Consider the following 20,853-nt stretch of genomic DNA (forward strand, 5'->3'; position numbering starts at 1 on the left):
AAAGTAAGCAGTTCGCTAAAATTATTTGAATATTGATGACACCGATCTAAAACTATCTAAAAAAATAATACCCATTCCAGATGTAATTTTTCCAGGGCCTCCTGTAAATCATGTGACTGGAAACGGGTCGTGTTTTTGCAATTGAATAAAACACAAGAAGCGGCGAAAAGAAGAAAAAGTCTTGACAAATAGAAATCAGCCATTTTTTACCACGTGATCAAACACGGAAGTAGAATCTACCACCGCTCCAATAGAGGCCAGGACGCCTGCCTGTTGTTTAACGTGGACCAGAATATCAAGACGTCGTTAATTCTGATTATTTTGGCCAAAAATAGTGGCAATGACTCAGGCTGAGAAGGAGCAGGACAACGGGAAGGAGAAGGAAAAGGAGCGAGAGAAAGAGAAGGAGAAGGAGCAGCAGCGCGGGGTGAAAAGACCCATCACTCCTGCGGCCATCCCCGACTCTCTGCAAGAGGTGAGATGGAAAGCCAAGTGCTTTACCCGCTAGATTCCAAAACATGAACAACAGTCCTTGTAAATATGTATATACTGCAACATTCATAGTTTGCACTGGGACAGTTTTCGCCGGCACTGACATGTCCACAACATATCCATCACTTAAACTCTTCTCTTTAAATTTGGCACGATGAACTTAGTATGATGCTTTATATGGTGTTTAGAAAGTGTTTATCGGTCGTTTTAATTAGACAGTTACATTCTTCATTTGACCACAGTCAGATGATCACAGCAAACCCTAAAATATATTGAGTTTACATTTATATGTAATTATCCCACATTCTGATTAACAATAGAAATACAGATGAGGAGGTCCATGACTTTGTTATTCAGACGATTGTATTTTACTGGCTTGGTTTGGGTGCCCTTTTAAGTAGTTTAACTGTGCCCCCATCATCGGGCAGGAAGGTGAACTGAAATAATTACAAAAAGTGAGTCATTTGCATCAGTGTTCCTTGGGGAAAGTGTTCTCAGAAGCTTGGATGCTGTTGTGGTAGCAGTAACATGTACAGATCTCCTCATATTTTTTCCTCACCCTCTGTGTGCAACAATGAAAAGTGTACTGTGTTCATGTGAAAATGTAAAGTTCTTCTCTCTCTCTTAGCAAATACAGAGCAATTTCATCATCGTCATCCACCCCGGGTCAAGAACGCTCCGCATTGGCCGAGCAACAGACACTCTCCCGGTTGCGGTGCCTCACGTTATCGCGCGTAGACACAAGCAAAGCGGACAGTCCAGATATGAAGACGCATGGCTGTTGAGAGAAGGTCTAAATGTAAGCCATTCTTTACCCGATATGCTAACAACACTGTTGTCACCTCACAGTGGTATCATTTTTCATTTACTTCAACTTTTATGTCCAGCAGAAACCAGAGAGTAACGAGCAGCGACAGAATGGGCTCAAAATGGTTGAGCAGGCCATCTGGTCGAAGAAGATGTCGAACGGTGTGCGGAGAACTCCCGTGTCTGCTGAGCAGGTTTGTTTATGAAATAGAGAAATGGGGAAAGAAACAGAATGAAGCAGAAATGTAATTCTGCAACATTCACAGCCAGCAGATAAGTGATTCTACTCTAGCTTGTGGGATGAAAGAAACAGATCAAATAGTGACTTATTTGAGTGTGATATGTTGTAATTAAGATGCTTTCGTAAATACGAAAAGGTTGGCTGACATATAATGTGGTATCTATGACTGGGAGAAGGAGCATGGCGCTTTAATTTGTGAAAATATATCTTTCTTACACCAGCTGCCATGGTTATGTGTGTGAATGTTTAGGCGAGAGCGTATAACTGTCAGATCCGTCCGGCAGTGCTAGACAGCAGCTCCAGAGTGAAGTGGACAAACACAAGCCATCAACCTCCTTATATGGTGGGAGAGGAGGTCAGTGCACTTGTTTTTAATAACTAAAAAAAAAAAAAACTTGAACAGTTTGCATTACCTGAAGTCTTGGTCAGTGTGATCCATTTTTTACATCCTTCTCCATCCTTCCATCGTGCAGGCGCTTCATGTGAATCCTTCAGATTGTTACAACATTCACTGGCCCATGGTCAGAGGGCAGCTCAACATGCACTCCGGTCCGGGAGGCTCGCTGACTGCAGTCTTGGCTGATCTGGAGACCATCTGGACTCATATCATTCAGAAGCATCTGGAGATCCCCCTGAAAGATTTAAAGGTTGAACTCTTCTCAGTTCTTCATAGTCAGGGCTCCACAGAGCCCGCTTTGGAGCTCCGTTCAGTGAACACTGAAATTAAAACAAACAACACTGATGGTGGAAATTCTTCTCTTGTATTAATGCTTTGATTTTCTTTTGTTATTGGCTGCCAGTATTACAGATGCATCCTATTGGTCCCTGACATCTACAACAGACAGCACATCAAGGAGGTTGTCAACATGCTGCTGCTTAATATGGGCTTTTCAGGTACTACACAAACATGTCTGAGTATGTACAGGACACCAGCGTACGCTAGCTTGTTATACAGTCTCTACACTGTTATAATTCACTGCTCTCTCCAGGCAAAGATATATTTCAACCTTTATTGCCTGCTATCAACTTTCTTTAAGTACCCTGTGAAAATGTGTTTGTGTTTAGCAATCATTGTGCACCAGGAGTCAGTGTGCGCTACATTTGGCAGTGGGTTAAGCAGCGCTTGTGTAGTGGATGTAGGAGACCAGAAGACTAGTGTCTGCTGTGTAGAGGATGGAGTATCCCATCGGAACTCCAGGTGGGGCAGTTCACACAAAATAACCCGAACACGGTCACAGATATCAAAATTGAAAAATTGACTGTGCTGTCTTGCATTTTCAACCCTATGTATTTGTGGTCTGTTCTGTCTGGCTTTTGGACTGCAGGTTGTGTTTGGCATATGGTGGCTCAGATGTGACCCGAGCTTTCTTCTGGCTCCTGCAGAGGGCAGGGTTTCCCTACAGAGACTGTCAGCTGCCCAACAGACTCGACTGTCAGCTGCTGCAGCATCTGAAAGAGACATTTTGCCATCTAAATCAAGTGCGTGTTGGTCAAGTGGGAGTTTTTGGCGAGATATTTCTTCTACTCTGATCATCTTCAAAGTGGTGTTTGCACTCAGGTTTTTTTTTATTCTATTCTCAACAGGACATATCAGGATTACAAGATCATGAATTTCAGACCCGTTTCCCAGAAGCCCCAGCTCTTCTGTACCAGATTCGCCTTGGGGATGAAAAATTACAGGTGTCGGTTTCAAACTGTGATTTAAAAAAAAAAATGCTGTTTGGGATTGGTGCCAAAATACTTTTTACATTATTTAGTCTGTACTTCACAATTACCCTCAACAATAACACTTGTGTTTGTGTCTCTTCTGTAGGCACCCATGGGTCTTTTCTACCCAACCACATTTGGCATCGTAGGTCAGAAGATGACGTCTCTTCAGTACCGTTCCCAAGGCGATTCAGAGGATCCTCATGATGAACACTACCTGTTGACTACCCAGAGCAAACAAGACCAGGTGAAACAAAGATGTGAACTCGCTTCACTCATCAGATTAAATCTAATTTATTCAGATAAATGATTTCGTTATTACTTATCCTACCATTTTCTTCAACAGTCGTCTAAATCTGCTGCTGACCGGAAGGCTGTTTCCAGACCAGGCGGAGGTTTGGATGGTGAGATGAGCAGTCAGGGTGGCATTGGTGAAATGTCAGACCTGCCCAGGGGCTGTGGGAGCGGCGGCGGCGGCGGAGTTGGAGGAGCAGGGACACAGGGAGAGATGGAGCTGGGGCCAAACCAGGGAGAGTGTCTGACAGGAGCTGGAGAAGTGGACGAGTCCATGTCTGCTCACCTCTCCCGGAAAACTGCCATCATGAGCCAGTTTGAGAGCAAAGCTTTGGGACTGGATAAGGCAATCCTGCATAGTATCGACTGCTGTGGTGAGGAAGTAGATGGTTGAGAGAGGAAAGGACCAATAAGTAACATTAAAAATTAACAAAAATTAAAAAAGTATGAGCTATGTAAACCTCTTTCATAATGTATCAAAAACCCCAACTCAGCAAGAACTAGGGCAAGAGAAGAAGACAGCTGTTTCACAGTGCTTGCGGTGTTCTTTTTTTTTTAAACTTGCCTTGTCTTTTTCATCGGCAGCATCAGATGAAACCAAACGAAAGATGTACAGCTCCATCCTGGTTGTGGGAGGAGGGCTTATGTTTCATGGCGCTCAGGAATTTTTGCTTCATCGTATCATCAACAAAATGCCTCCCTCCTTTAGAAGGCTGGTCGACAACGTGGAAGTTATCACACGGCCGAAGGTACCAAAAGATACGTTGTAGCTGTCAGAATAACGCAGTGACCTTCATTCTGTTAAGTCTGTGTTAGTTTTGTTTTGTAGAGTTTACACACAGCTTACTGAAAACAGGTGGTGCTTGTACATTTGTGAACCCTTTTTGATTTTTTTGTATTTTCGCATAAATCACTTAAAACATCATCAGAGTTGTAGTAGTGGATAAGAGAGAGAGACCAATAAAACAAAACAGACATAACTATTGAGATTTGTTTGGTGAGAGAATGATCCAATATTACTTATCCATGAATGGTGAAAGTCTGAATGTTTGCTTTCAGCTTTTGGTATCTAATGTGACAATTTTACGAAAGAATGCAATTAATATCAGCTTCGATGAAGTTTTGCCCAATCCTCTGTACAGGGCAACTTCATCTGGGATATTGGAGGATTTTGGATTGGTGGATATTCTCTGGTAGAATAACTTGTTTCCTTGGTGCAAGATTCACTTTCTCTTGAGATTCATTTCATAGACTGACAACCTGACATTTTCCTTTAGAATTCTTTGGTAGAATTTAGAAATGGTTGTTCTGTTGATGGTAACACGCCGTTCTCTCCTTGATGATGCAAAATACACCCAAACCATGATACTTCAACCACCGTGTTTCATGGGTGGAATAACTCTCAAATGCAGTTTTTGATTCTTTTAGGTCAAGCTTATGCAGATATTTTAAAGGCTTCACAAATGTTTGCGCTCTAGTGCATTTCCTGAAAAGATGAGTGACATAATACTTCACATTAATCTTCTTACGCATCGTGTACTGATGTGCATGTGGTGTAGGACATGGACCCCCGGCTGATATCGTGGAAAGGTGGAGCAGTGCTGGCGTGTCTGGACACCACGCAGGAGATGTGGATCCATCACAGAGAGTGGCAGCGCTTTGGTGTCCGCATGCTCCGAGAAAGAGCTGCCTTCGTCTGGTGAAAACGTGCATTTTACTTGAGGCTGGGAATCACTGAGCTGGGCTGACTGAAGAAAGGATAATTCAAATGTCTAACTCGATGAAATGTATACAGTTGGTAAAGCACTATCTGTGTGTTGGCCGTTTGGAACACAGGTTTGGTTATCTTGTAACTTTTCAGTGTAACAGGAGCAGCAGCTAAATAGGTGGTGAACTGTAAATAGTGCTGTGTTTCTCCAATGTTCACAGAGGTCTGAGTTGTAAATAAACCAGCCACACTTGGATACAGTAGTTGTGTTTGGTAGGAAGAAACAAAATCCCTTTTGCGATTATCAGGATGTGAGTTTAAAAAAAACCTCAACTGCTTCTAGACTGAGCCAGATGGTGTCATAACCTCTGCAGCTAAGTCTAAAGAATAATTACCTTGATTTATTTTCCCCACAAAGCACTAAATTACCAATCCTTCAGATTAAGCATTGCATAATATGATTAACACTGAAGAACAGTAACAAATGCATGACACCAATTTGTTATTACACAGGCAAAAACGAAATGATACAAATTCGCTAGTAAATTTTTATTCCAACAGAAGAATACAAAACAAAGACAAACTAAGAGGATTCCAGGGAGGGATGACCACAACCAAAAATTCCACTGGTACAAATTTCAAAGAGACTGATGTTGCTGAATTGGAAAGTCAAAAGCAGGGGAAAAAAGGTGGGGAAGTGGTGCAGACAGCTACTGTATCAGCCATTCTGGACCCTACATGTAGGAATTCCCAGAAAGGCATCATGAAACTGCTTGTGGCAGTGGCAGCTGATGAAGAGAGGCTTCAGCACTGTGACATCAACACCTTTGAGGTCTCAGAAAACACTGTGCATGGCCCCACGCCTACACATGCAGTGTAGGCGTTTACCTAGAGAAATGAAGGTGATACAGTGGTGAGGTTATATCTTACGTCTTAAAAATAATCAGATAGGTACTTCAAAGACAGCTTAAATATTACTATTCTGAACATTTTGGGCAAGTTATTACACTAGACTAAGTCATATCTGCAGTGGCCCTTAGTGTTTGAGGAACTACAGCTTGAGTAAACAAATGAAAATAGAGCAAGCAAATTAAGAAGTCACAGATATAACAACACAGACAAAATCCAGAGAGCAAACCACCAAATACATGAATGTAAAGTGAAAAGAACAGACTGCAATGAAAATGTTTCCAGGAGGTATGCTTGTGAATGCAAAAACATTAAGACTCATTAGTCAGTGTTGATGAAAGAAGAGCTGACACGCAAGTTTTCCATACGTTTCTTTCTCAGGCTTACACCCCACATGATCAAGTTTTGTAAAGTAGAAGGTCCAGATAAAGTAATAAACTATGACTACTGTTTAAGGAAAAACTATTCCTCACCTTCCTCACCCTCCTCCACCCATGGGTGGAGGGTTAGGACCTGCACCATGGGTTATTCTTCCCATTCGCCTTCTGCCACCAGGGGGACCTGGAGGACTACAAAAGTAGCAACAGAAAAGACAATGATGAGAAGGAGAAATGGTATGAATATGGGGCAAATTCACACAAAGATGAACAAGTTGGCTACTCTGCAGTTCTCTGTTGAAATTCAAAACTTCTTTGGGTTTGCTTAATTTGTTAGCAGTAAGACTGATAACACCGTATATACTCTTTATCCCTCTGTGCAGTTAAAGTAAAACACTAAAACACTCAGCTACTTCTTACCTGTGACGTATATCAGAATAGGATAGCTTCAATGTTTAAAACAGGAGGCCCTATTGGACATGTACTCGTGTTTGTGATAGTAGCAAAATGACTGGGACCTACCCTCTGCCATCACTGAAGCGTGATGAAGCACTGTTTCCATCCTTTGACAGGTCAGGGTGAATTATGGTCTTAAAACTGTACAAAGTACAAAGAAGATCAATGTGAATATCAGTGTTGTGATGAAACAAAAACAGTTTCCTTGCGTTCTCAGACAGAATATCTATAAATCAAAATACACTCTAATCTGCCTTAAATTGAGATTGCCGTAAACATAACTTCTGAAGATCAAAGCTGTCACTGATGACTGAGCATGGTACGATGCGAAATAATTAAACGAGAAAATTGAAAAAACACACACACACACGGATCCATTCTAGAGCAAAAGGTGGCCCTCTGATCAACTTACAAGAGGCCGATAAACTCCACTGCTCCCCAGAAAAGATCAATCAGTAAGGACAGTCGCCATGGTGACTGTGCCCTACTGTCCAGGACCTGACCTGACAGACGCATAGAGAGTTAGTTATCAGGGTACAAATGTGAAACAACACATCATGGCCCATTTTCCAAACGCAGCTTCGAGTTTACATTTTAGTCTCATCGTCAAAAAGACTATCGTTCCAGCTGAATGTTTTGTTTACTTGCTCAATGTTTATTACATAATATTAATTCGAGCCCTTCCTGCTACACTGACTCAGCCAGGCTAAGCTAACAAAAAAGCTAATTTGCTAAAGATTAGCCCAATCTTCCTCTGCCATTACACATTCCTGTTGTGTTTTAAAATATTCTTAATATAGTACTGTATCCACTTGGAGGCTATATATTCATTAATTTGTTGAGACATATAGTTGAAAAGATAGGACAAACCACTCACCGTTAGACACGTACACCATCTTTTTGAAAGTGGAGCACAGCTCTCACAGCTGTGTTTGTGGTGTTTACGCTTGACGTACGCTTCCGGGTCTGTCGATCGTCGTATTGCGCAGGCGCAGCCCTTGAGAGAACTAGTTTCGCTCACGTTACACCACGATACAGGATTATTATGTCTGTTATATTGAAACTAATATTCACTAATCTGAATCATGTTTGTTTTATTTATCTTAAACTTAACAGATTTTAATGAGAATATTTGAGAACAATTCATTGAACATTGCAGTGTTGTGGAAGATATGTGACACTATTGTATTTTTGTCGTTATCAAAGTATTTTGAACGGTGCACAACTGCAAAATAACCTACCAGAACACAACCAATGCAGATGGATAGGAATAACTTAGACTTTAACAAAAGAAAAATACCAACTTTTATATTTTTCAGTGTAATTTTTTTTCATGCAGTTCAAAAACTTATGTACACATTGTTCCCCTTTCAATCAGCTATGACTTCAGCATTTGGCAATATATACAGAAATTTCCAACAGTAGTTCTCTGCAGGGCACCATGTACTGTCGCTTCACAGAAGAAGGGTTCCTGGTACAAATGAGTACAGTAACATTTAGTGACTTCATGTAGTGAAGGCATGATGTGGATTCCCTTAACATCCTTAAAATTAGGTCTAGATGTCGACAGTGTGACTATAACACAACAGCTTTATTGCTTTTAACTACACTGGATTTCCGTTTCTGTTTTTTTTTGTCATGTTGCTTCTTTAAAACGTGACCCTCCTCTGCTGTCTGGGATTCAAGTCTCGTGCAACCTTCACCAAGCGTTTGAGAGCTAAATTCAGATATTTCTGACTGTATTCTCGGTTCAGACTTTTCTGAGCCGTACCCTTGGCCTCCAGCCTGAGTGTTAAATGCTGCATTAGCTCCCGCAGACTTTTGTAAACCAACTGCTCGCATTTCAGGACGTGTAATCTCTTCAGCGGGATTTGGAATATCATAGTCCTTGTCAGTATTAGCATTTGCTCCATATGGCTTTTGTGTATCAGCCCCTGCCTCTGGCTTTCTACTGGGTGCTCCTCTAAAAACACCAGCTTTGTGCAGCTCTCGCCTTATAGTCTTCACCGAGACACAGAGAGAAAGGAGTCTGTTCAGCTCTGTGGTTATTTTTGAGGCTGTATACTCAGGGTGTTCATCAACTATCCCGAGAAGTGTCTGTCTATCCTCCTCGGTGAGCTTTGACTTGCGCCCGCTGTTCTTCTTTGCAGATGCTGTTCGTCCTTGTTTGAGGTAAACAGTCATGACCCTTGATACTGTCCCCCTTGCCACATTGAACAGCTGTGCAGTCTTTGTGACGGATGCACCTGACAGCCGTGCAGCAACTATCTGGCATCTTTCAAACTCGGTCAAGTCACTCATGGTGTCCCGTTGAAGTGGTGGCTCTGTTGAAGCTGAGGGACAACACCACATCATGCAAGCTCTGTAGCTGCTGTGACATATCTATCATAGGGGGTTTCCATTATTTTGTATAACAAATGAGAGACATCCTGGGTGAAGGAAGATCAACAGCTGACAGTCTCTTGAAGTTCAATGTGTCCTGCACATTGAGAATGACAATGAGAGGAAAAGACATGTCAGAAATGACGGGCTCGGTTAGTACTATTGAACGATTTAGTTAGTTATTACTGCAACATCTCTGTCATTTAAGTAAACGTCTGAACTGAGTGAAACGAGCACCGTTTTAATAACACCACGAAACGTGAGGTGTCAAAATAAATAATAAAACTGGACAGAATAACCCTGACGCTTTCAAAACAAAAGGTAACTGCCGATGCTACTACGCTTTACCCAGGCGGGGAGATGCAAAGTTAGCTTAAAAATCGCTTTCACAACGCGGTTATTTAACGTCATGACGTGGTAAATGAAACACATTGGCGAGTGTGTCAATTTTCATTGGTTGTACTTACACTTTGAACTGAACAACGTGGTCAGCCTGTCCACTGTTCCAGCTGTTTATTATTTATTATTCATAGTTCATAAAGCAGCAGAGTTTGTTTTAGGAAGTGTGTAAGTACTAGTTCCGCTTAATGATTTTCAGATTAAACGAGCCATGCGCTCTCTGCTGCGCTAAAGTGGTTGGTTTGTCAAACAGTGGAAATTCGTCATGAAATTTTACTTACTCAGAGAAAGTGGAACCAGAGAGTCGCTGATTGTATGATGATTAGTGATTGATAATGATTATTTTAATGATAGACTATTTTTTTTACGAATAATTGGGAATTACAGAGCTTTGCAAATTGATATTATATCTTTAAGATTTCACAGACCACTCTGCTCTGTTTATTTCGATTTCATCCTAATCAATTATTCACAAAACAAAACAAATAAACATACACCGATTCATAGATAACCATAGTGCAATACTGAGTTTAAAACACTTCTTTATATGAGCATATACAGGGCTGAATTTACATTGTGTCACTCCATGTTTCCACTTTTATATATAAGAGTACAACCAAAGTGTATTTTTTTCCCTCTTCATTCTTCAATTTAATCAAGTTACGCAAATATGTCTTGTGCATGAACTAACAAGCCTCAATAACTGGTTTAATTTGAGGGAACGAAGCGTTTGACAGCTGCATTCATGCACAGCTGGACCCCTGGTTTAACTTGAAGTTAAGTTTGTGAAGCTTCAAAATATAATCAAAAACCTTGCAAAAAGCCTTGAAATGACTTGCGCCCGCATTGAAATGCAACAGACTTCTATTCCGTACCAATTTTAAAGCCTTTCAAAGCTCTAGTTGAAATATGTTTAGAAATTAAGTATTATGTGGCTTTATGCAACGTTAAGTTCCAAGTCCATCCGACTATGATTCTGCTCTTCTCTGGTCGAGGATTCAGGTCTTTCTTTGGCTTCATCAGAGCCTCAGGTAGAGGCTGAAGTACTTAACTGACACTGGCAGCTCCCTCAGTGTCAGCATCCCTCAGAGGCTTATGTCTTCCTTTTTTTAAATCTTTTTTTCATTGCTGCTGGTGGAACTCCATGTAATGTAATAGTACCTGATGCTTTATGGGTGTGGGACAAAAATACAGGTACATTAAGAAATACGTTTTAGTGTTAGTGCTAGTTAGAGCCTGAAGCATCTCAGTCAAGCTTTCTTACCATTTCTTTAAGTATTCTTCAGGAATAGTTCTTTGGGCTTCTTGAAGGACATTTCAAAGCTCTTCTTTGGATGTTGGCTACCTTTTGTTCTATTCTCTTTCAAGATGATCCCACACAGCTTCAGTAATGTTGAGGTTTGGACAATTCATCACTCCATAAGACCTGTAGCCACTCATATTTGTTCTAGTTCTTTTGTCATTTGGCATAACTCAGCCAAATCCCCCCTTATTTATTAAGGACATCATTTTCAGAAAGGAATTAACTGTCACTAAGTGCTTATTTTTCACCATAGCGGATAAAACTTGTAAAGTAGAATGACTCACATGGAAATAATTTAAGTATAGTGTACATTCAGGAAAACAGTAAATAGTATGCCATTCAATTTACAGGCGGACAGCAAATATGGTTTTGAAGGCTATGTGAAAATATTCTCCTCTTCAATGCCATTTGTGTGTGAGTTACCAAATAAATGTGTTTTGAGAAAAGTAATTTTCATTTTTTTTTATCCACTGAAAGAGCCGTCATTCCTTTACATTTGAAATGTTGTTCCCCCTTTCAACCTCTAGAGGGCAGCAGAGACAATTGAATGGTTATAAACTACTTTCCCATTATCATGCTAACAGTAAGAATATACCACTCCTTATTTTAGGGACCTGTTTGACCTCTATAGACTCTCAGAAATCTCTGTGGGGTTGACTAATGAATTAAAAAGAATCAACTCACCGTCTTACTGACTGCTCATCTTTGAGACAACTTGTAACCACACTGGTGTTCTGCTGCTGTTGCTCCTGACAGCCATGACCCCAGACTGAAGGCCTAAGGTCAACAGTTCAGACAACACACGGTTGTACCTCTGATGGCAGATCCAGACAGAAGTATCAGATTTCAATAAGAGGAGAAATGGAAAGGAGAGCACTGATTAATTATATGTCCATCATCATAAATGACTATTTGTTTGCATTTATTATATTCAGCTGAAAAAAAACAATCAAAGTTTCTATACCCTTCATCACATGTATATATAATACATAAAATGATATCGATCTATCGATCTATAGATATATAGATATATAGATATATAGATATATCTATAATACATAAAAAAAATAAAATGGTCCAGATGAGCCATTTCCCACTTCTGCTAAAGTTTTCATGTAAATCAATACTCAAGATTTGGAGCAATCCTGCTAACAAAAAGATAAAAATCAAAATTCATGAACCACATACTCTCCTTGTCTTCATGAATGTGCATATTTCTGACTTGGTGCTCAAACAACTACAAACATGGATGTCTCACATCAGCCAAAGTTTGATGCTAATTACTAAAATTGTCATGTTATGTTGATAAGGTACAACAATTTTAATCACCACGTGTCCAACTTTGCAGCATCTTTACACTTCTGTTACACTTCCTGGATGACTTTCTGTATGTTTGCGACAGACAACTCATGTATCTGAATGGATTGTGGACCAATTGACGGTTTCCTGATTGTACTGCATGATGGAGAGGAACATGAATATAGTACCAAAAGCATCAAAAAGTGCAAAGAACAATTCATCCTGTTAGATTCATATCTACAGTTTCAAAACAAATGTTTTTGTGTTTCAAATAGCTGCATTATGTTTTGTGGTTTTGGCCCTCATTTCTAGAGTCAGTTATGATTAAATTTCACTAAGCAACAGGATTGCTGAGATCTTAGATTTGCAGCCACTCTGCTCCATGTGTCTTTAAACTGATTTCATGTTAATTGATGACGCCCACAGCTGCAGCAGTGATATTATGGTATTACACACACACACACACACACACACACACACACACACACACACACACAGGAGTTTCAGGGCCAGAAGGAAATTGAGAAAAAGAAAGATGATGAGGGACAAAAGGTGAAAGACAACATAAGAACAATGAAGTATATGAATGGTGAACTTTTCACACACAGAGAGAGAACTTTCTGGAAATTATTATAGAAAATTGGAGCTGTGTGAGAAATTTGATGAAGTGGGGGGAAAATGCAGAGCGATCTGTTAATCAGTGGTTTCCATCCATTCTTTTCATCTATTTACGAGTGCACTGTTGTCAGTCATGCACTTATTCTGATGCTGTTATCTGCACTCGCACTTCATTTCCAATTTTGCTCGATTTTTTTTTACTGTTCCAAACATTTTTCAGAGATAAAAGTGGAGTTCACTTTGACACCATGTCTTGGAATGGAGTTTTTCTTTCAGATTCCAAAACAAAATCATTTTAGTTTACGCAGAAGATTTTTCTAAACATGAGTTTTCATGTAATTCTTTCCAACTTTTATTTGACATTTAAGTGTATCCAGTGCTGTGCCTCACAGTGCTACATGAGTAAATGTAGACATGTGAGTGTGAGCTGATCTTGTGCAGGACACCCCTACTCTATTGTCTGATTTATTAGCAGAGGAAACAACTGGATAAATACGGTTGCATTCATCTATGTGCCACACAGCTTACCTTAACTCACAAACCACATACACACTTAACCTCCACGCACAGGTGTGCAGGCTTCCACATGCGCACACAAAAACATGCACACATGCAAACACTCATCCATCATTTTGACAATCAGTTGCTGGTCAGACCCACATACACACATGCTAACAGACCTCTGATGCTAATGCTCTTCCACTTAGGCTATGTTTTCACAAGACTATAATGGATGAGTCCATTAGTGTTAAGTAGCGGGGTCAGCTATTTTTCACACCTCCACTTGGCAAAAAGTGGGCCGGTCCCTTCGCAACAAAAAGAACTTTCAACTTAGTCATCACTTCACATGATGAAGATGGAGGTTCACACTCGGTCTGGTCCTCTCTCATCTATCTCATCCGCGGCTACGTGTTTTCATGAGACACAACATGAAATAATTACATAATGCTGAACGCAGTCTAACTACAAACAGTAAAAACATGAACATGCAATTCAGACTTTAAGAGTTTGTGATGATTGCACTGTTTTGGAAGAAAATAAGTGGCATTCTCTCCCTGGACAGATAAATGACATTTCCTCTCAACATTGGAGTGCTGAGTAAAGTTTGGTGTTGACAGGGAGTCAGTAGTTTGAGAAAACAACAGAGTGAGTGCGTGAAACACATGCATGAGAGCGTGAACACATGTTTGACTGATGCATCTACACAACAATGTGTCCAGAGGTGGAGCATGAGCATGAGCATGTGAGAAACAGTACATTTTTGGGCCTTTGTTTTGGAAGTATTAAACCTAAATAGATGAACGGCAAATATTCCATTGATAGTCTTCATTTTTATTAAAGGTTGTTTAGACCAGCTGGAGCCATAAAGATGTTATAAGTATAAGAGTAAAAATACAAACAAGAGAGTTGGAAATTCTTATGGAGGACAAGCTTGGTCAATGCAGGATGTTTTCTTTGTTGTGTGTTCGTTCTTTCATTTTTTGCTTTTCTCTCTCTCCCCACTCTAAACACTTCAGCTATATGTATGTGTCAACTGTTTATGTTTATTGTAGATTGAGACATGAGACAGTCTTGAGCTGGAAATGTATGCATCAAAATTGAGTATTAGGACTTAACTGATGAAGATTATGAAGGATATCACCAGGAGGGATTATGCCTGGATGCTTTGTGTGTCAAATACTTTCTCTAATGATAAAAAATTCAACAGAAGAACTCAAAGCATAGATTGTTTATTGGGATATGTGAATATGATGGTAACAGGCTACAAGATACTTATCAGATTCCTTGGACTACTTTTTGTTGTAACCACTAATGTATCAGTTATACAGGGTGACAATTTGTGTCTGACATTGTGAAGAGCTTAACTTCAAAAATTCAGAGCAGCTGTGCTTAGCTTGCAGTCTGCCCTCTTTGAAGAGGAGAACATCTATCACATCAGAGCTCTTAAACAGCAACTGCTAGCTTTTACTTAAATTGAAGCTGATGCTATAAGGTAAATTGACAAGCTTGTTCTGGGGTGCAGGGGACATACAGAAGGGACATGCACAGCATTCAAACAAAACACCTGAGAGACCTGGAGGAAGTCACAGAAGAGGAATGTTCCATAAAACCTGAAGAAGAAACCTTGCCAGTAATTAGAATACTTGAGAAAATGTACCCTCTTCTGGTTTGCCTTTGTTGTTATTCTTGCTGTTGTTTCATAGATGTCTGAACTTTTGTGTCGTCTCAGTTTAGTTTCTAGTTTGCTCCACACTCACTTGTTGTCAAGCTGTCACAGCTGCAGTCACTTACTCATCAGTTCTCCAGTTTGCCTCAGTTATTGTCAGATCCTTCCCGTTATGCTTTACTTTGTTATTCTCTGTAGTTCTGTGCACTACTTGTTTAGTTTTCTCCATTTTGGTTGTTTTCACAGTTTAGTGTATAGTTTTCTGTCTCTGCTGTGTCAGTTTTTAATAAGACTTCAGTTAAGTGGAGATGAGCCTCTGGTTTGCTGTCTGCATTTGGGCCCCCTTCTCTCTTCCACCACCACAGGGGTGACATTATTTCAAAATGATTGTGAGAGGATGAAAGATAGAAAATGAGGTGAAAACGTTTACATGACACAAGAAGAAACATTTAAATGACACGTAACTCTTGGTTTTGTGTGTATTCTCTGAGATGGTGCAGCGTCTGGAGCAAAAACACCATGAAGGAGGCAAAGACTAAAGGTGAGAGGGAGGTGAAGAGGGGAGGATGAGAGTGAGGTGAAAGAAGAGAACTCACAGATGACTGTACGGATGTGATCGACTAGAACTAAACTGCTTGTTGCAACTGGAGGGGTCAGAGGTCTTCCCTCAAGGGGAATGATATGCTCTATGTCCTCATGAATCATCATGGCAACCTCCTAACTAAGTATATGTATTCCCATATGTGCTTATTAGTGTGTTTGCTCATGACTGTACGTGTGCATGAGGTTTTGTCCACTTTCTTACTGATGAATGCAGAGCACTTTCCTTTAGAGGCCAAAGGTTAAATTCTTCCACTGGAAACATTTAGACACCCAAATCCCTTTCAGCCACCTGGGAACACCCGCTACACGACACACACTTGCAAACACGCACAAACGGAGAAAAAGGGGAAAGGCAAACGTGCTATCGCACACTGTGCGACTAAATTCTACCCAAACAAGTATCCACAAGTGTCCTTTCAGAGCTGCTCCATCCCATAGACCCATAGGACCACAGGGGCCAGTGATCCAATAATCGTCATGTGGTTTACCAGACAAACGAGACACAGGATGAAGGTATGCTGTTCCAGATATGTGATCAAGATGAGGAAGAAGGAGAGAGTTTTCTTATAAATCCATAAACAATACTAAGATACAGTCATATACAGTTTTGAGTAAATAATTGCATCAAATGGGATGAAATTAATTACTCAAAAAGGTTGTCAGACTGTCTCTTCGTGGTGTGGTTGGGCATGCACTGTACAAGCATATCTTACTCAGATTTTGGCTTCATGATTTTGACCCAAATACAGCAAAGGCTTTTTCATAGGTGCATATTTTTGTCTCTTTGTTAACTGGATACATTTCCTTTATTTGGATCCCCAATTCCAGAAAATGAATTTAGAATTATTCTAATGAACATTTCTATCAAGGAAAGATGAGAACAAATGTATTTAATTCTGTAATTGATTCATAATAACTTACCCTAACCCTGTAATGCCTGTAAATATTCAGAATTTTACCTCAACATTCCTTGCACTCAACATGAAATGTTTTCTGTTTTACTGATTTTATTCTAGTCAACCATAAGAGATACTCCTCTCTACTCTCTTTTTACTCTATGCATTAAAGAATTGGCGCTGCCTGATAGCCTCAATGCATCATATTCTAAAAATATCAACGTTAAGAAGTCTGCTTATTTAATTTTTGAAGGACTGTGCAAAAAATAATTGTTGGATTCATAATGTTATGGACACAAAAAAGATGGGATACAGTTGAAGTTGGTTATTTGGTCAGTTATTTTGAGTTTAATTCTTGTGTTGGGACTTCTGAAAGGTCTGTGCAGTACAGTGGGAAGGGATCAAAACTGGTCTGACCTGCACTGTGTGCATTTTCTTTCTACCACCTCATTTGACACTTTGTTAATTATTGTTTTTTTGTACAGTAACATCCAATGAGTTAACTTCACTTGGGAAAAAAGCTTGCAAAAAATATGAGTTACAGGGCATGTGTCCTGCCAAAATTAAGCTATCCTTGGATGGAATACTACATTGATTGCAGCAATATGGTTAATCAGAAACCATATGTCCTAAAGTTTACAGTCAACCTGAAGGTCAATATACCCTAGAGTGGTTTCTTTAAACAGGTCATCTCTGAAGTCAAGTGGAGGCCCTGTTTTTTTTTTTGTTTACCTGCTTTAGTTCACAGTATGACTTACAGACATGAGTGATTGAAACAGGGATGTATGAGCAGTTAAAGGAATATAAGGCAAGGGGTTAATGTGCCTTTTTAGATAAAACAGGATACCCGCACCCGCACAAACCTGGTACAATTGACAAAAAATTTATTTTATTAGTCAATTTCTTATTTTCTTATTTCTTATTTCAATTCCAGCTAAAATTTGGCGGCTAATTCTAGGAGCTTACAAACTTTTGCCTCGCACATACTTTCGATTTTGGATAGTCTTCCACAGTATATGATGAACTGGAAATAAAATTTGGTTCTTTGGTTTACCTTTTAGTAATGATTAACACTCTCTGCTGCAACTATTTCTTCAACCCAATAGTTACTGTCATAACACTAGTTAGAACATGTTGATATTAATGTTAAAATAAAATGTATGTATCAGAATGTCTGATTACCAAGTTTTTAATGGTAATCTATTCAATGGTTAGTGAGGTATTTATGTACAAAAGAAAAATGACAAATTGTTGATAGGGGTCACAAAAGTTAACAGGATTCAATCTGGCAGATCCATGAAGGTGTATAAAAAATTTAATTGCAGGAAACGACAGCAATTTGAACAAGGCCAAGGTCCCTCATAGTACAGTCATGTTGATGTTAAACATTAACTACTCAGTCTGCTTCCTTAAGACCTCTTCTGATAGACTTTGACAGAACAGATATACTCCTTTCGTTAGTCAGAAGAACTGAATACATTTCAGAGAATATTCATCAGAGAAATTATATTTGAGTTTGAAACTTGACAGGGATAAAGTAAGAGTTTGGGGGGCCTTAACTTTGAATCACGGACAAAGTCTGTTTTAAGCCTACCTCCTAGGATGTGACTTTGTGTCACAAATAAGCAAGATAAAATCACAGCATGGAGTCTAACTGAAGAGCAGAAAACATCTGAAACAACTCCTACAGCCAACATGTTTGACGAAGAGGCTGTAGCTACAACAGCTGGCAAGTAAGTCGAATGGTATTTCAGTCTGCTTCTTCCAGGAAAACTAATACATACTAAGTATTGTAAAGTTATACTGGAAAATATTTTATCTTTTGATTTCTATTTGGTTGAACTTCATTGTGCAGAACAATGTACAGAAATTAGAAACAAAAGTATTCTACAAGATGTCTGAATGGAAATTATAAATATTTTTCCTTTTGACCTTTGTGTAAATTATAGTTATTTAATTGAAATAAGCTTTTTTTTTCCCCTTTTCAGCTAAGAATCATTGCATGACATAAGAATAAACAAATAAAATAAAACAAAATCATTTCAAATCTTGTGTTAAAGGACATTTGAGCAACACAGGCCAGTCTCTCCTGCATCAAGCAGTGTTTCCATGAAAAGTGACATGTCCAAGGGTGAACCTTTCAACTTCAGCAATGAACCATTGGGGTAAGACGTTTAGTAATGTTGGATGTGTTATACGGTGAGAAATAGAGAAAATCACAATGAGTAAATGACTATATAGAGTGTTAGAAAACATATTGCAAATGCTTCATTGAAGCTCCACAATAAATACATATTTTCTTAAGAAAACCATTCACAATTTTTTGTGTTGAAGCTCAACGGGGCACCAAAGACCAGTGTCTCCATCGCCAAGCATGAAAAGTGACATGTCCAAAGGTCAACCTTTCAACTTCAGCAATGAACCATTGGGGTAAGATATTTTAGTGATAATCTATGTTTTATATAGAAAAAATATTGAGGGAATGAAGGAAAAAATAATGAGTTTTATAATCAGGGAAATATAGTGAATTCTACTTTGAGGATCAACACGTTCACTAAAGTATACCTATTTAATATATATATGTGTGTGTGTTTCTGTGCAATGTCATCACAGAGGCACAGTACTCCTTCTCCAAGATGGCAGAAAATACATTTAAATCTTCAGGATTGTCTGTAGTCCAGGTTTACTTTTATTTAAATTTTATTTTTTTTTACAGTTATTAATATAAGTAACACACATACAAATCCAGTGACCTTTTTAAGTGTTCTACCATCTAGCAGTGCAGCCATCACTGTTGGGGCAAGGTGCAGTCACTCAGTGTCTGCTGCTACCAGCCATCAATGACAGGAGAATTAATATTTGGATTGACAACAAAAGGCAGTGGGCCTAATTTACTGATCAGTGAAAAGAGGAAATATGCAACTTTTTCCAAGGTTGTTGATTTTCCGGTTTTAAGATTTGCAATAACTCTTCAAAGTTAACACCTGATAGAAAATGACAAAAAAGAAGGAAAACTGTACACCTCTCAGGACAGTTTGTGTCCAGGAGTGCAAATATTACAGGGAGACGTCCCCACCATAAAAGCAACTTATTTACCTTTAACACTTGTCCTATTTTGTGTATACCAGATGATTAATATCATTACTTATAAAGACATATTCAGACTTAGAGTATAGTTTTTTTTATCTTTAGTGTGAAAAGGTATATGTGGAGCACAGGAAAGGTTTTACCGAAACCTGCAGGATTTATCTTAAAGGAAATTTGAGCAACACAGGCCAATCTCTCCTGCCTCAAGCAGTGTTTCCATGAAAAGTGACATGTCCAAGGGTGAACCTTTCAACTTCAGCAATGAACCATTGGGGTAAGACGTTTAGTAATGTTGGATGTGTTATACATTGAGAAATAGAGAAAATCACTGAGGGACAAAGACTATATAGAGTGTTAGATAACATATTGCAAATTCTTCATTGAAGCTCCACAATAAATACATATTTTCTTAAGAAAACCATTCACAATTTTTTGTGTTGAAGCTCAACGGGGCACCAAAGACCAGTGTCTCCATCGCCAAGCATGAAAAGTGACATGTCCAAAGGTGAACCTTTCAACTTCAGCAATGAACCATTGGGGTAAGATATTTTAGTGATAATCTATGTTTTATATAGAAAAAATATTGAGGGAATGAAGGAAAAAATAATGGGTTTATAATCAGGGAAATATAGTGAATTCTACTTTGAGGATCAACACGTTCACTAAAGTATACCTATTTAATATATATATGTGTGTGTGTTTCTGTGCAATGTCATCACAGAGGCACAGTACTCCTTCTCCAAAATGGCAGAAAATACATTTAAGTCTTCAGGATTGTCTGTAGTCCAGGTTTACTTTTATTTAAATTTTTTTTTTTTTTACAGTTATTAATATAAGTAACACACATACAAATCCAGTGACCTTTTTAAGTGTTCTACCATCATTACTTATAAAGACAATGACAGGAGAATTAATATTTGGATTTTGGATTTAGATAACAAAAGGCAGTGGGCCTAATTCACTGATCAGTGAAAAGAGGAAATATTTCACCAGTTTTTTTGACAGGGCTGCTTTTACTGCTGAGGAGCAGTCGCAGTCATTCAGTTTCTGCTGCTCTGTGGTTTCAGCAAGCTGTTTGTACCTTTTAAGGACATATGTTTTTGCAATA

The 20,853-nt window shown here is 39.1% G+C and overlaps 2 protein-coding genes across 3 annotated transcripts; one reads left to right on the forward strand and one right to left on the reverse strand.

The window, feature by feature from the left end:
- The first annotated feature begins 207 nt into the window (after positions 1 to 207).
- On the forward strand, positions 208 to 5,929 carry actr8 (actin related protein 8). Of its 2 annotated transcripts, none has more exons than XM_072366866.1 (13): positions 208 to 475; positions 1,121 to 1,291; positions 1,380 to 1,493; positions 1,791 to 1,895; positions 2,014 to 2,187; positions 2,341 to 2,434; positions 2,606 to 2,738; positions 2,866 to 3,019; positions 3,125 to 3,220; positions 3,354 to 3,494; positions 3,594 to 3,915; positions 4,127 to 4,290; positions 5,101 to 5,929. In XM_072366866.1, exons 1-13 carry the CDS (start codon positions 341 to 343, stop codon positions 5,242 to 5,244), a joined length of 1,947 nt encoding a protein of 648 aa, XP_072222967.1. In that variant the 5' UTR covers positions 208 to 340; the 3' UTR covers positions 5,245 to 5,929. The 2 variants fall into 2 exon arrangements, with proteins under 2 accessions (XP_072222967.1, XP_072222968.1); XM_072366867.1 differs by having other exon boundaries at positions 1,383 to 1,493.
- A 698-nt stretch (positions 5,930 to 6,627) lies between these two features.
- selenok (selenoprotein K) lies at positions 6,628 to 7,954 on the reverse strand. Its single transcript, XM_072366868.1, has 4 exons — positions 7,869 to 7,954; positions 7,404 to 7,494; positions 7,058 to 7,132; positions 6,628 to 6,727 (listed from the first exon to the last, which is right to left on the reverse strand). Exons 1-4 carry the CDS (start codon positions 7,885 to 7,887, stop codon positions 6,628 to 6,630), a joined length of 285 nt encoding a protein of 94 aa, XP_072222969.1. The 5' UTR covers positions 7,888 to 7,954.
- Between the last annotated feature and the right edge of the window lie 12,899 nt (positions 7,955 to 20,853).

Source organism: Leuresthes tenuis, unplaced genomic scaffold, assembly GCF_036924035.1.
Source record: "Leuresthes tenuis unplaced genomic scaffold, fLeuTen1.0.hap1 SCAF_16, whole genome shotgun sequence".
NCBI classification, from domain to species: Eukaryota; Metazoa; Chordata; class Actinopteri; order Atheriniformes; family Atherinopsidae; genus Leuresthes; species Leuresthes tenuis.

What these genes read in the sequence shown, in the direction of transcription:
- actr8 (XM_072366866.1), top strand. Translation starts at nt 341, where the DNA reads ATGACTCAGGCTGAGAAGGAGCAGGACAACGGGAAGGAGAAGGAAAAG. An exon ending in TCCCCGACTCTCTGCAAGAG is followed by an intron (nt 476 to 1,120) that starts GTGAGATGGAAA and finishes TCTCTCTCTTAG; the next exon opens with CAAATACAGAGCAATTTCAT. An exon ending in GCATAGTATCGACTGCTGTG is followed by an intron (nt 3,916 to 4,126) that starts GTGAGGAAGTAG and finishes TTTCATCGGCAG; the next exon opens with CATCAGATGAAACCAAACGA.